Raw genomic sequence first — 15,509 nt, 5'->3', positions numbered from 1 at the left:
GAGAGTAGCCGATGAGGAAGAGGTTCCAGTGACTCGGAGAGGGAGAAGGGAGTAGATCCGCGACTGCGGAGGTGTGACTTCCAGGCGAAGCCGAGGCACAGACGAGAAGGGAACCTAGATGACCATTGAGCACAGGCTACATACGACTAAGGTGATGTCGACCCCTTTTTATTGAAGTGTATAACTTAACCTTTTACTTTCCTTGCAGGTTGTATATATGATGTATTCTGTGAGTGTGCATGTAGCAATTAAATAAAGTATTTAGCTTGTTGTGAGTCAGCATGTGTTGTGTATCCTTGTATAGGAGGATAGCCTATTCTTCTAGTCAGATTCAACTTGACATGAACAGATGTTAATCCTGATCAGGTAAGTGGTAACTGAATGAGGGAGAAAAGAGCCCCTCGAACTAAAGAACAGGTTGTGCTCAACTAATAGTCTTTGTGTGATCTGATACATAGTAACCCCGATTCCCCTATCGTGTACTACGGTGATAATAGGATGAGCTCGTGCTAAGGCTGCCGTCTGGGTAGGAAGTACTGGGTCCGTTCGAGACCGCGAGGCTAAGGCTGCCGTCTGGGTAGGAAGTTCTGGGTCTGTCTGAGACCGCGAGACTGTGGCTGCCGTCTGGGTAGGAAGTTCTGGGTCTGTCTGAGACCGCGAGACTGTGGCTGCCGTCTGGGTAGGAAGTTCTGGGTCTGTCTGAGACCGCGAGGCTGTGAGGTCTGAGACTGCGAGACTGTGGCTGCCGTCTGGGTAGGAAGTTCTGGGTCTGTCTGAGACCGCGAGACTGTGGCTGCCGTCTGGGTAGGAAGTTCTGGGTCTGTCTGAGACCGCGAGACTGTGGCTGCCGTCTGGGTAGGAAGTTCTGGGTCTGTCTGAGATCGCGAGACTGTGGCTGCCGTCTGGGTAGGAAGTTCTGGGTCTGTCTGAGACCGCGAGACTGTGGCTGCCGTCTGGGTAGGAAGTTCTGGGTCTGTCTGAGACCGCGAGACTGTGGCTGCCGTCTGGGTAGGAGGTTCTGGGTCTGTCTGAGATCGCGAGGCTGTGAGGTCTTGATATATATATATATAATAGGAATTCCCTGTCCTTAGGTGGTACATATATATGTGGTTATTTAGGTGTAAAAAGGCCCTAGGGAGGGGGTAACGTTCTGGTTTGGGTTAGAAAGGCTCTGTTGAGCGGGTTCCACCTGATCCGAAAACCCAAGCAGAACAGGCAGGTGCACAGTTAACACCCTCCCACCATCTGTATATTGAATAGAATGTATATTTGTCGTTAAAATTGTTTCTGATGACAATTTGTGCATAATTGGAGACTTGCTAATTTGGGCTGGTTTTTGGGCTGAAACTGGTCTAATTGAGCTTATTTTGGGATTATATTTGAGCGGCTTTGGGCTTGGGACGGGTCTAAAAATCTGGCAAAACTGCCTGCGAACACGCACTGTTGCTTGCGTGTCTGCTTCTAGCAGAACAGGTATTAAAGGCGAGTGCTTTACTCTTCCCTGAGCTTTTAATTCCAGCCCATCATCTTCAAAGACACAGGCTACGTGGTTTGTTTGCTCATTGTCAGTGAAAAACACACATTTTAAACACGCTAAGGACGGGCACTTTGCCTATGTTTTGTTTTGAATTATTTGTAAGCTTGATTAGCACCAGGCGCGCGTGGTTTACAGTGAGTGGGAATGGCACCGGGAAGTTTCCTTCATGTCTCTCTGAGTTAAAAACATTTATTTTATCTTTGGTGTTTTTTATTTTATATATAAGAGTACACAGGGACTCATGGTGCTGCTTTAGGGCACTTAATTGGAGCACTTAATATGTGGAACATAGTTCTGTAATGAGTTGCAGGCACCAGTTCAATGCATTTGACATATTTATGAGAACGCCTTTAGTGCATAGCTTCTTAAAGCCTGCCCTTCCTTCCTGTTTCATCACTGCACCACAGGTGTGCAAGAGCTCATTATTCTTACCTATCTGAAGGGTCCCACCTGGAAAGAAATACTTTATAAAAAATAAATGAAAACTATAGTTAGATGCTCAATAAGTTCCGTTTTACAAAAGAAAATATATAAATAAAATGGATAAATTCCGACTGTGACGCTCCAAAGAATCTTTTCAGCCCAATGGCATTTTGATGAAAGGATAAAAATGCACCAGTTACGTCACAACTGGTGTTGTGGCTGAGCCACGGGCATGTGGGTGGCAGTAATCCTGTCTGCTGAGATATGTTTACTTGTAAGGAGCTATGAAGTCTGCACGAATCGTCCCCAAAGCATTAGTGGAAATGGTCCTAGTTAAAGTTACAAAGATGTATAATTCATTGTTGATTTGTTCGTGTATGTGAGTGCATGTGTGCGTGCATGATCATGGAGGTGTTACGGTGCGTAATAGGGCAAAAGCTCTAGTTCACCAAAGCAGTTTAGGTATCACAACATGTTGGTGATGGGCTTTCAGAACAAAGCCATTGCTGGAAGTGCTGAAGTGCTGAAGTGCCAAGGCTGACAAATAGTGCTATGTACACTTGGTCTCAGAAACCATGGAGTCCCAGATGTGTAGAACACCATACACCCCGAACGCCAACGACTCTGACATTGGCCTTGCTTACAAGAACAACAATTCCCCACAGCAGAAAATATGCCACTCACACATTTGCAAGGCCCTCCTGTTTTCTTAATTAATATCATCATTTTGTTGACTAGGCTTCATTTTGTTTTCTTCCACCATATCTGGGTGCACTTCATCTGTAGCCATCATTTTACTTCCCAGAAGTGACTTTTGCTGTGTCTAATACTATTTATATGTTTCTCTTTTTTCTGTAGTATCATCTGGAGGAATTCCTCGTGCTGCTCTGAGGCAGATACCGAAGCGTAAGTACTTGGTGATGGCCACCTTGGAACATCCCAAATGTCCCCAGAATTTAATACTGGCTGGGTGAGGACATTGAGAGGAGAGCAGTCAGACCCAGACTTCATCTCTTATAAATATAGGGATGAGATGGAAAGAGAGTTTGTGTGTGTGTGTGAGAGAGAGATAGAGGGGAAGAAATAGATGAGCAGTTCAATAGATACACACATGACAAGCTCTGTAGGTGGACATTGCTGGTTCTACATTAGGGGAGCAAATAGTGTGATGCAGCATCGATGCAAGCCTGCTAAAAATTCGAGTCTCCATTCACAAGGAGGTGTCTGAACAAAGGTGGCCAACAAAACATGGGAGTGGAGGGTCAACAACAGTCCGATGACTAGACATTTAGAGATATAATAGATAGACAACTAAACTATGACTTGAGACACAAGAAGAGACAAGTATACAAGGTAGTAAATAATGTATCTTTCTTCTGGAGAAAGATTGACAGGCATAGCTGAACAGATATATAGACTGAGATCCTTCATCAATGGTAGATTTGTTGTGATCAGAAATTGCTGATTGCAAATAAGTGTATTGATTTGTATCCTGCAATGATTGCAGCTGCTCTCCGTACTTTGGGCCCTAACTGGAGTTAGTTTCCTGTTACTTAAGTACCTAGAAGCGTGACTCATTGCATTGAGGGTTCCATCCACTGTGGTGCTGGGCCTCAGCATTAGTAACCATGTTACACAATTCATAGCTACTGGTTTGGAAACGCTGGTGAATGTTTCTAAGCAGAGATGTGTAGATAGTTGTTTAGACAGACAAACAGAATGCCACCACGTGTCCTTAAGATACTATTCACTGTGCCATACCTGCCTAATACTCTGCTTTGCAATCACAGCTCTTATTGAGGCACACAATGACCAGGTATGCAGCACATGGGGCAAATTCCACTTCAAGACCTTCGATGGTGACTTCTTCCAATTTCCGGGGACCTGCAACTACGTCTTGGCCTCCAACTGCAAGAGCACGTATGAGAGCTTCAATATTCAGATCCGGCGCGAGGTGGTCAACAACATTCCCACTATCACCCGCATCACAATAGTGCTGGAGGGCGTGGTCATCCAGTTGAAGAATGCAACAGTGACAGTCAACAACGAAGAGTACGTTTGAGTTCCCAGTGGTACTAGGGGGCGGCAAGGAAAAGAGGTGTTCTTGCAGGGAGCCATTTTATGACCTAATTTACATTGCAATGGAGGTGAGGAAAGTTTCTATCCCACTGCCAGAATTGGGTGAACATCTCACGTTGCATGTTAATAATTCAAGTCTACAGCTAATCGGAGGCAAACAACATATTTCGTTGTGCTTTGTCACTAAATTAGCATGTGTCTCCTTCTGTTTCCTCTTGGATTTCAGACCTGTCCAACCAAGGGTTAATGTCAGCAAGCCCCACTCGTCAAAGGAAGGTTTGAAACAGTAAAAGAGACATTCACTGTTGAACGTGGAAGAAAGAAAATACAACTGTGTGACATATTAATCTACTGAATCCAAAAAGAAAAAGAAATCTAATTGTCTGTTGTCTTTAAATTCACACACTCAATGACTCCCTCAGCACATTGACACTAAGATGTTGGTTTCTATAAAGAAACTCGGCTAACAGCCCACTTTCTCAGTAATGCCAGCCTCTGTTGTCCTTTTTTTCAATCTCACCGGCAGCTTTTTGTCTCCTCATGGACTCCGTCCTCTGTTTGCCAATTTTCCTTGGTGCCATGTTGATGGAATACTTTGAGTCCATACGCATAGAAGTTAGTTTGTCATTCCCATTCTCAGTTATTTTTGGAGCTTCTCCACGTGGTCTCTACGCTGCCTTCAATCCCTACAGAGATAGAGAAGAAGGCTTTTTTTGCAATTGAATCATGCAACCATGTCATCTGAGGCAAACTCTGCTAGCTCATACGCCGCTTTACACATAGAACAACGACAAGGATAGGATAGGAGGGGATAACATTTATTAGAGCACACTAAAACCCAAAGGTGCCAAAGCGCTATAGCAGGACAGATGAGTTGGCAAGAGCGGCGCAACTCAGAATCAAGGATTCTAAGATGAAAAGAGACAGGTTTTCAGATGTTTTCAAAAGGAGGTTAGAACAAGCCTTGTGTTCCAATAAAACACTTTAAATTCACATGAGAAAAGAAAGGGGGCGTCTCTGGCACTGAGAGGTTTTTGCACTGACAGGAGGTTTCCCGCAGAGATCGCCTGTTGGGGTGCAGTAGATGCTTCCTGTGCAGTCTCGTATTCAGTACACATTTGTCAATGGGATGCTCGGCTCACGCCCCTACATTTTTGATGCTCGATTTCCCACAATGATTATAAAACAAATGGCCGGTTACCACATAGGTGAGAGATAGAATAGAAATAGCAGGTCATGATGTACAGAACTGTCTCTGGTGGTAACGTGTACTCAGGAGAATGGTTCTCACACGCTCAAAAGATAGTCGTAAGGCCATCCTAAAATCTGGCGCTCCAGGGCTGCGTGGAGGTGGATGGACTTTTGCCAACATTGCCTAGTCTTCTAAGACTCTCTGTTTTTAACTACAAAGCCTTGCAGAGTCTCATGGTATTCAGAAACTGTTCTGAACCATTTGTCCTGGACTCAGGATTGTTTCCATGAGTTTTTTTATGCTACGTGTTTGGAAAAAATCACCACAGTCAGCAAAGCATTGTTACGACTATGACACTGTCTCCAGATTTAACCTCCGTTTCAGTCCATCCTCCAAAGGTGCAACTTCTCACATAGCTCACCCTGCTCCAAGCCTTTACCTGAAGGTATGCCTAGCCCAGAATCACTCATCCTCCTCCAAAACCTTCAGGGCGTATTTATCTAACTGTCAGTAGGAGACAGTCTCCATGCTCTAGCGAAGGCATGCCCTGGAGAACAGCAGACCACTGCGACTCCAGAGCGTGTGGCCACTCCTAACTCCAAGCTTGCGCTCAGGTTGGTCTGTAAGGCTGGCTGGTCTGTGGTGCCCATCCGCCTTGTAGGATCATTGTCTGTTTCTTCATGCACTGTCTGTTATGAAGCGTTGGCTTCCACTCATCTGCACAGCCAAAATCATTCATGCTAAATCTCCTTTACTCCTTCCCTCCGCAGGACGGAGTTGCCATACAACCATTCAGGGATCCAGATGGATCGAAGCGGCCTCTACTTGCGCGTGGCTTTTAAGGAAGGAATGGACTTCACGTGGAACGAAGAAGATGCCATTATGGTAAAGCATCACTTTCAAGGAAATCCAATGAGCACTGGCCTCTATACTGCAGGGCAAAATAAGATCAACCCCAACACAAGCACAACTGTAAAAAGCATTGTAGTTTGACTTGAACTGCACAACAGTGTTTAGGCATCTGCACTTCTTTTCACATTGTGTTTTTACCAGGGCAGAAAAGTGCATACAACACTCATGTTGATAATGATGCTGACTCAGGTCAGACTTCCCACAGTGTAGCCTATAATGCCAGCAGCCCTGCAAAGTAGCGTAGTCCTGTACAGATGCACCCACTGGGGTCACAGATCCTGTTCTGATGAGGCACTTCAGTTGTTTCTTGCAGCACCTTCTTCTTCAGAAGTGGGTCCAACACAGACTGCTCTGCCATATCACTCTGCTCTGCCATATCACTCTTGCCCGACCTGCTGCATGCCTTCTATTCAGGCTTCAGGTTAACAGTCCTGGGTCTGCAAAACTGTCTCTATCCTGACATGTGGCACTCCTAATATTCCAGCCATCGGACCCATACAAGGCTCTGTCAATGCACCTCATTTCAGACTGACAGTACAGAGTCCTGTTCCAGTAGAGGATCAGAAACTGATCTCTCCCAAGCCGCATCAGCCCAACCTGCAGTATCTCCTGATAGTCTTGCGTTGACATCTGGAAAGTACTCGCTCATGGCATTTCTTTTCTTAATTTGTGAGAATAACACAGGCCCTGTCAATGCATCTCCCTGCTAATGTGCCACCTTTGCTTTAGTCTAACAATGCTCACTACAGCATAAGCACCAGGGTGTCTTGGCCCGTTTACCATAGGAATCCAGAGCTGCCCCCACCGTCTAATGCATGGGTACTCGCAAACAATTTCCCTGGTGCCACAAAGATTGGTTTGTGATGTGACCGAGGGCCGCATTGATGCTAGCATGGTGGCAGTCATGAGTGAAGCAGGCATTTGGCAGAGGTCCTGGCAGTATGGTGAGTGTAGAGGGAGCAAAGCATATACATCTAGTGGCTGAATTGCATAATATGAAACCAGAAAACCTGGGATTAATCCTGGCTTCTCCACTTTACCAAATTGTGTGATCCTAGGCAATTGTTTTATTTCACTTTCCCTACTTTTACTTCGTTATCACATAAAGGAGAACCTCAAGACCAGGGCAAAAGCAGGCATCAGGCGTTTGCCCAGGAGGCTGGAAGGGTGGGGGCTGCTTTTGGAATGGTGGGGGCCAGTTTTGTTACTGGGGGATGCTTTTGCAGTGATGCTGCAATATCATCCCCCAGTAACAAAAGCAGCGGTGCTGGGGGCTGGTGTGGTTAAGCAGCAGTGCTTAGTGCTTGCTCCCCCCCTCCCAGGGGGACGTGGGGGGGGGGAGGAGTCCGACAAAATTGTCATGGTTGCTTTGGGTTCTCTGTCTGGCCCTGCTAAAAATGCATGACTTCAAGCTCTGCGCCGTGTAAAACCTTCTCCTGTGTTTGATTTAATAAACTATAATGTTGGTTACGTATAATAGGCACTCAGGCCACCCAAAGAGTACACAAAACAACTGACTTGCCTCTTAGTTCTCTATTGGCATTATTTTCAGGGTGGGGGGGAAGAATTAATGTTTCCGAATTTTCGTTTGAAAACTATCACTTAAAAAGAAAATACTTCTCAATGCACTGATATAATCTGATGTATTAAAGTGAAACGGTTCTGCATGTTAATAAAAGACACTTTTTTAGTTTTTGAAGAGACCTTATCAAATTTTTACACTTTTACTGCAAGATATCTTTAAAATGAAGGTCTTCCTAAAGTTAAGCAGTGCAAGACAAACTAGTTACTTCCTTTCTTTAACTTCAATTGACGCTTAAATAAAGCTTGACTGTTTATTTATCATAATGCTGAGTCAAGTAAACAGCTGCCCAGTGCTACTGTTGACCAGGGGGCCGCATGTAAAGCTCTGGAGGGCCGCGTGCAGTCCCTGGGCCGTACTTTGAGTGTCACAGAGCTAATGCACTGTTGAAAAGAACACCGACGTAGCAGGAAAATCCCAAGTATGCAGTAAATTTGTTTAGAACTAGGAGAGCTGCCTTGTGCTCCTGTTTGGGTTGATGAATGTCGCTTGGTCTTCCAAAGCATGATCTCAGATGTGGCCCATATGGCCCCCTGTTCGACCATCATACTACTGGCCTTAGCATTTCATGTATGGTGAAAGAGAACAATGAAAGATTGATAGGAAACTACAGAGGAACGATCAGCCAAACACAAGACATGTGCTGTCGATGCCTTCGTGGTCCCTCCAGTCGCACCAGTAAAAGCCAATTTAAGTTTCAACCTGTGAATGAGCTCCATCAAACTGTAAATAAATATGCACACATCAACTTCATCTAATGCTCTTTCCTCAAAGTTGCTTATTTTACCATTGAGCATTGTGGTGGATATGCAGCAGCTCAAGTCCTCGGTCATTACAGCCCAATGTTTCTAACAAGAAATATGTAGTATCCTGGTCTGGTACGGTTTCAGATGTGCCAGTGGAATGTTGATAGTATGATGATAGATGGAATGTTGGGAGTGAGAATGGACAGTTGGAGATGGGCTGAGCACCTGGAAGGTTGCTCCTGGTGGGGCTACATTGGGGTTATTCACCTGTTTAATACAGGATTACTTCATCTGTACTACATCTTGTATCCAACCTCAATAAATCTACATAAAACCACCTCTTGGATCCTGGCTTGATTACTACAAAATACACATCTTTTTTCTGATAAGCAACACACAAGATGAACCTACAACTTTCTATCTTCTTTGTAGGTGGAGCTAGGTGCAAACTATGCCAACACAACCTGTGGGCTCTGCGGAAACTTCAATGACATTCCAAAGGACGAGTTCCTTGTAAATGGTAAGGATGAGAAACAATTTCCTTTCCTCCAGTTGTGGAGGGAAAATCAAATGCTTGGTCCTCTTAGGAAGTTCACAGAATGTGTTTATACTGGTGTGATTTGTACTACTAGTATTCAAAACTGGATGATGCTGGAATCTAGATGATCTAGATTGGATTACATTAATCTGCAATCTTAAATCTTTATTCTCATTGAATGGGATCAGCCTGGACTAAAAGTCGAAGCTCTGGATAATGATCCAAGCATAAATATGCCCATCAAGGGACAGATTTGTAATTTTATTCCATGGAGAACACCTCCGGCATTGAACAACCCGAAAGTCAGCCTTAACAACAAAGTGTATGTTAGAATGCTTGCCCTCTGTGTTTGCGTGTTGCTGTTTGAAGACCAATCACATGATTTTATTGTATCATAGGAGAACAAAATGAGCCATGGGTATCATGGCGGGAGTGATAAATGTATTACTGCAATGGAGACACTAAACCATTTACCACATTTCTTTTTGTAGGATTCGAGATGACCCCCCAACAGTATGGGAACTTTCACAAGCTGAACGACCCCACAGAGGAGTGTGAAGATATGATCATTGAGCCTCTCAACAACTGCAAGTGTGAAGCATTGCTCCCAACGTGTTTTTTTTTCTAGCATCTTTGCAGCACAAGTGAAAAACGCACATGTATGCCTAGCGGTAATGTTCTTGTCTCAGATGCAGACCTAAACGTACTTTAAAATCATCCATGGGTCAACCATATATAGCTTACACCGATGCACCAGTTTTTCATGGCAATTACCAAAAACGATAACCTTGTCTTCTGGCAGAAGTGCATTTAAGAGCCCTTGGAAACTGAACCCCTGAAGTTTCCTTTCAAATCTCCGTTGTATGAGTTTTTCATGACTAAGAGCCTGATTTAGATCTTAGCGGATGGGGTACTCTGTCACAACGGTGACATTGGACATAATGGGATTCATATTTTGGCAGACGGGATATCCATCACCATTGTATAGGAGTGACATATTTTCAAAGATCTAAATCAGAACCTAAGTTATCCAGGCTGAACCAATATGGCATATCCTAGAGGCCATCTCCAACACAATGTCATGTTTTGAGGACTGACTCGGAATCCATGTCCGGTTTCCAAGCCTACAGACTAAAGAGTTCATCGTTCTCACAGTCAGACTTGGAAAGGGGCTCTGCACATACTGGATCTTGGCGTAGAATGCATTTTGCCTCACGGTGCTACTTACATGTTCCAATCCGGAGGCCAATGACGAGCATGCCTGCTGCTTTCACATTCTGCCTCATTTAGAAGTACCGTAAAAGAGCTGCAGTTTATCAGTGTGCTCCAGACGCATGAGGAGGTGTCAACGCTGTCCATGCTGTTTCACAATCTCTACTCCATTTTGCCTCAGCAGGTCGAGTATTGTGAATCCATCCTGACTTCCAGTGCCTTCGCTGACTGCAATGCTGCCATCCATGTCCAACCATACGTTGAGGCTTGTGCACAGGACCTGTGCCTCTGCAATAACGAGTCGCAGTCCTTCTGCCTGTGCAACACCTTCGCCGAGTATTCCCGGCAGTGCTCCCATACTGGCATCAAGCCTTTGAACTGGAGGAAACCAGATCTATGCCGTAAGTGTTCACTGACCAAGGTATTTCCGAATCTGTAACCTCATGCTTTCATGGAACGGCTTGCGTATCCCCCTGAGCAGTGGCTTGCTCTGGCTTGCTCAGGCTCTCTGACCTCCTGAGATGAAACACTGTTTCAACAGCCCTAGGTCTAAATAGCACCAAAAGGCTCTCACGTAGGGTTGCATTAGTGGATATTTCCTTTGTGGAAGGACTGACGTGGAAGACACTGGTAAGAGTAATATATTCAGGTTAGGAGTGCAATATTTATCTGCATACAACTAGACTCCTCCTGGGCCCATAGATGGTTGAACATGAGTGTCCCACAGAGAAGTAGGTGGCTCTCCTGGATGGGCCTTGCTGTTAGCAAGCAGGCAGTAGGGATGTAATTGTCCAGCCAGCTGAGGAGAAGCGCCTGTCCTCTGTCTCCCCAGATAATGTTTTGGAAAGGGAGTCAGCATCACGTTCTAGAGCAATGAAGCAATGTAATGTTAAATGACGTAGATGATTAGGCCTGGTATAGCGAACCTTTTCTATATTGGATTGAGATATAAACATAGTCTTGTAGCACATCTAAGACTACTGAACTGAGTTAGAGACAGGTGGGATGCATACGATAGCATCCTGCAAGAGGTCACTAGGGCCTGATCAGATGTGTCTCTAGAAGTGTTTTTTTGGGCAGGGGCAAAATCTGGGCCACAGATGAAATTGGTGGGGCCACTTCTAAAGTGCTAACTTAAAGACTTAAAGACTGTGTGAGCACACACACACGTCCTGATTTCCACAGTTGACTTCCAGGTTTGATGCACATTTAGGTATCTATATATCTATATTACCTACTGGCAGTCGCCAGTAGGTAGTTATAGTTAGGACCCCTTTTCCATAGGAAATCCGCAACATTCTATTTTGAATAACTTTGGCGCCGGTCGATGAATCCTCGCGAATTTCTCAAAATAGGTGGGGCGCTACGCTCCGCTCCTACCCTGAAAGTCTCGGGGGGATACGTCAAGCGGGGGCTGAGATAAAAGGGGGGTCCCAAAACGCATTTTTCCCATGCATTTTTCCATAGGACTTTTAGAACGAGCTACAGCCCGAACGGCTGAACAGAATTACTAGAAATTTGGCAGAGTGGTAGTCCCTATGTCAAGGAAGTGCCTTTTGTAGGTTTGGTGTAAATCTGTTCAGTAGATTCTGAGAAAATAGCCTTTAAATCAATATATATATCTGAGCCCGCTTACGGTACGCTTACCGTACGCTTACCGTAAGCGTACGGTGGCGTGCGCGAGCGCGATTCTGATTGGCTGTTAGATCTTAGTAAACATTCGAATCGGCCGAAACCAGGAAGCGGCGGCCGCCATTTTGTGTGTTTCACTCAGAAAAAAAAGAGTGAAAACAAGAAAAGGGGGCAATGAGGAGAGTTACAGACCCCCTTACATTGGTGAGGGGGTCAAAGAAGGACTGTAAAGTACAAAGAAAACATTTATTGATTTTTTTAAAAAATCACGGGGTACGCGTACGGTAAGCTTACGGTGAGCGTACGGTAGAAAAAAAATAAAAAAATAAATGAAATTCAGATTTAAGTGTTTAGATATTAGGGGGCTCTAAAAAGAGCCGTTGTGTTTATGAAATGATTTTTTAGTGGTACCGATGCAGAGTCTAAGGTTCAAGAGGAAGACTCTGTTCCCTTTATCATTGAAGTGCACACCATCTCCTCTATAAATGTCTTGCATGTCAAAACGCAAGTTGTTGTGGTAAATGGCACCCATACCATAGTCACGGAGGAAAGCAGAAACAGATTTGTTGACGTGCTTTCTTGCTTTGTCAATCTGCGGACAGAAATGATTGGACCAGTTCCATTTTTGCCTTTGGCATATGTTGGAAAACACAAAGGCAGTTTTAGGGAAAAGTGAAAACAGTTGTGCAAAGGTGTCCTTCATAAGCATTTCCAGACCTACCCCAGTCAAAGTGCCTAGGTCATTGCCACCACAGTGCACTATTATGAGGTCAGGGTGTTGGATTTGCATGAAGGATTTCACCAATGACATCAATTGGTGCCACTTTAACCCTCTCTGACCAATCCATTTAATGTCTACATTTGGCAAACCTAGGTCTTATCTGCAAATGTTAAATGAAGAAATTGAACAGGAAACTACAATTGCAGCAGAAATAGCTAGAGACAGTTCTCAGGACAGCCAAAGTTCAGGAACACTCAGTCAAGATCCCCTAGGACAACCAATCGTTGAAAATGAAGCATCAATAGCCATGAATGAAGTGGAAACGGCTAAGAATCAAGCTCAAGAAGAATTTATAGACTTAGAAAATTTGGAAAGACAACTGAATCAAGAGCAGCAACAAATTTATGAAGAGATCAGAAACAAAATTGATCACGGATTACTACATGAAAAAAAAGAGTGCTCATGCACATCATTTCATCCAATCAGGATGTATGTAAGCGGACAAGCTGGAACTGGAAAAAGTTTCCTTATAAAAGTCATCAGAAGCTACCTACAGCAAAAAACGGATTCTACTTTGTCTTGTGTGGTTACTGCTCCAACTGGGTTAGCAGCCTATAACATAAAAGGAATTACCTTACATCGTTTGCTAATGTTACCAGTGGAGCATGAGAACAAAATACAATTCAACAAGCTAACTGGAGAAGCATCCTTGGAAGTTTCAAGAGTATTGAAGAAGATGCAAGTTCTCATTATTGATGAGGTGAGCATGGTATCAAACTTAATGCTTGCCTTTGTGCATTTAAGAATGCAGCAAATTTTGAAGACAGACTATGACATGTTATTTGGTGGAAAACACGTCATAGTTTTTGGAGATCTTTTGCAACTTACTCCAGTTAAAGGACAACCAGTGTTTAATACTGTCACACATGAAGACACGAAGAAGTCATTGGGAAGCATCGGAAATACAAATATTTGGTCCTTCTTTGAGTACAAGGAACTTACTACTAATATGAGGCAAGCAAACGATGAAGAATATGGAAGTATTCTGAAAGATATCAGGATTGGACTACTCACAGAAGTTGGCAAAAAAGCATTACAGAGTCAGCTGCTACATAATTTATTTCCAAAGGAAGAAATAGTTGCAGAGAAGATATACAAGAACATTGCAGAAAACAAAAGTGTCATCTGCTTAATGCCAACTCTACGTGAATGCTCAATATTCAATGAGGAGCTTTTGAAATTGGAAAAGGAAGAGATCAGGAAATTGGAAGCAGTGGACAAAATTGAGGATGGAAGAATTACTGTCACAGTAACAGGCAAAATGAAAAATAAATTGGACTCACTAGAGAAGAACATCTCCAAAACAGCTGGATTAGAAAAAAATCTATATGTTTGCATGAACTGTAGAGTATTTTTAAGAAGAAATTTGGATGTTGAAAAAGGTTTAGTTAATGGAGCGATGGGAAGAGTTGTGGGTTTTATTAATTATCAGAAAAAAGATGGAATTGAATGTTTAAAAATAAAATTTGATCAGATAGAAGAAGTTAAAGACATTTGTCGTTGTTCAGTTCGTTTCATGCTTGTGAAAGACTTATATGTACGTAGGAAGCAGTTTCCGTTTTCGCTAGCATATGCTGTAACTATTCACAAGTCTCAAGGATTGACTGTAGATTGTGCATTTGTGAACATTGGTTCAACTGTGTTCAAAGAGGGTATGGCATATGTTGCTTTGTCACGAGTGAAAACATTATCAGGTTTATTCATGATAGACTTTGATGACTCAAAAGTTAGTGCTGATACAAACTGTGTAAAGGAGTATAATAGATTAAGAAGAAGCTATGCTCCTCATTTAGGTCAGTATCCTGTGTTAGAGAAACGTGTAGTTTCTCGTAAAAGAAGAAATGAGAATATCTGTAATGAAGATGTAGAGAAGAGGAAAAAAAAGAGGAGTGATGTAATTGTAAGCAAAAAGAAAAAGGAAAATGAAGAACAGGTTGTAGGATGTCATTTTGAAAATAGCTCTGGTGTCAACTGCTACGCAAATGTAGTGCTGAATGTTGCATTTTATCTGGAAAGTTTGCAAGAGCAGATAATAGTAAATCAGGGAAAAAGATTCTGTTCAGAGCTGACTCTCCTTTTTCAAAAGCTAAGTAAAGATAAAACTCAAATAGAAAGTGCTACTGAAATTAGAAAACTTTTAGATGTATGTTCAGGACGAACACAGTTTTCTCAAAATGTACAGCAAGACGCACAGGAATTCTTGTTGTATTTTCTTCAGGTAGTGGAAGAAGAAGGAGTTCCCATTGAAATTTTTTTTGGTCTCTCTTATAAATGGGAACATAGTTGTGAAAATTGTTATAATATATGTGGCTCTAATGTTGATAATGAAAGGTTTATTTATTTGACATTGCCAGAGAGTAAAACAGTTACTTTTGCAAAATTAGTTAAAGATGCTAATCATAGCATGAAATGTGGTGAGTGTAAATCTGACATGTTTTCAACATTAATTTTAAAGGAATACGGACAGTATGTAATTTTAATGATGCAACGATGTAGAGCTGATGGTTCAAAATTGGATACTTTAATAAAGAAGTTTACAGGACAGCAATTATCAATTTCAGGAAAAACTTTTGTAACTGTTGTAATAATTTTCCATGATGGACCTACTGTTACTTCTGGACATTACACAGTTTATCTTAAATGTGAAAAAGGCTGGACACTGTGTAATGATTCCCAATTGATTTTCAAGCAACGTTTGCCTTTTGATTTAGCAAATTCCTATCTAATCTTCCTGAAACCTAAATTTTAGACAGATTTGGCAAGATCTCGACAAAATAATTTTACCATTTTACTGGATTACCATTGCAATTTTATAGAAAAAAGATTTTTTAAATTATCATTTGGCCTAATGGAAAGATAACCAATTGTAATGTGG

At 42.8% G+C, this 15,509-nt stretch overlaps 1 protein-coding gene and 1 long non-coding RNA gene across 3 annotated transcripts in view; one reads left to right on the top strand and one right to left on the bottom strand.

The window, feature by feature from the left end:
* The window catches only part of LOC146860925 (uncharacterized), a 475,355-nt gene that overhangs the window by 363,323 nt on the left and 96,523 nt on the right, over window positions 1-15,509 (bottom strand). The window lies entirely within an intron of this gene.
* Window positions 1-15,509, top strand: part of LOC146860926 (mucin-5B-like) — a 94,559-nt gene that overhangs the window by 48,491 nt on the left and 30,559 nt on the right. Inside the window, 6 exon segments of the mRNA XM_085646473.1 lie at window positions 2,819-2,866; window positions 3,751-4,012; window positions 6,002-6,116; window positions 8,904-8,991; window positions 9,501-9,600; window positions 10,300-10,622. Coding sequence (XP_085502599.1) covers window positions 2,819-2,866; window positions 3,751-4,012; window positions 6,002-6,116; window positions 8,904-8,991; window positions 9,501-9,600; window positions 10,300-10,622 — 936 coding nt within the window.

This window comes from Triturus cristatus, chromosome 3_1 (genome assembly GCF_964204655.1).
Source record: "Triturus cristatus chromosome 3_1, aTriCri1.1, whole genome shotgun sequence".
Taxonomy (NCBI): Eukaryota; Metazoa; Chordata; class Amphibia; order Caudata; family Salamandridae; genus Triturus; species Triturus cristatus.
This window is presented reverse-complemented; position numbering and strand designations above follow the sequence as displayed.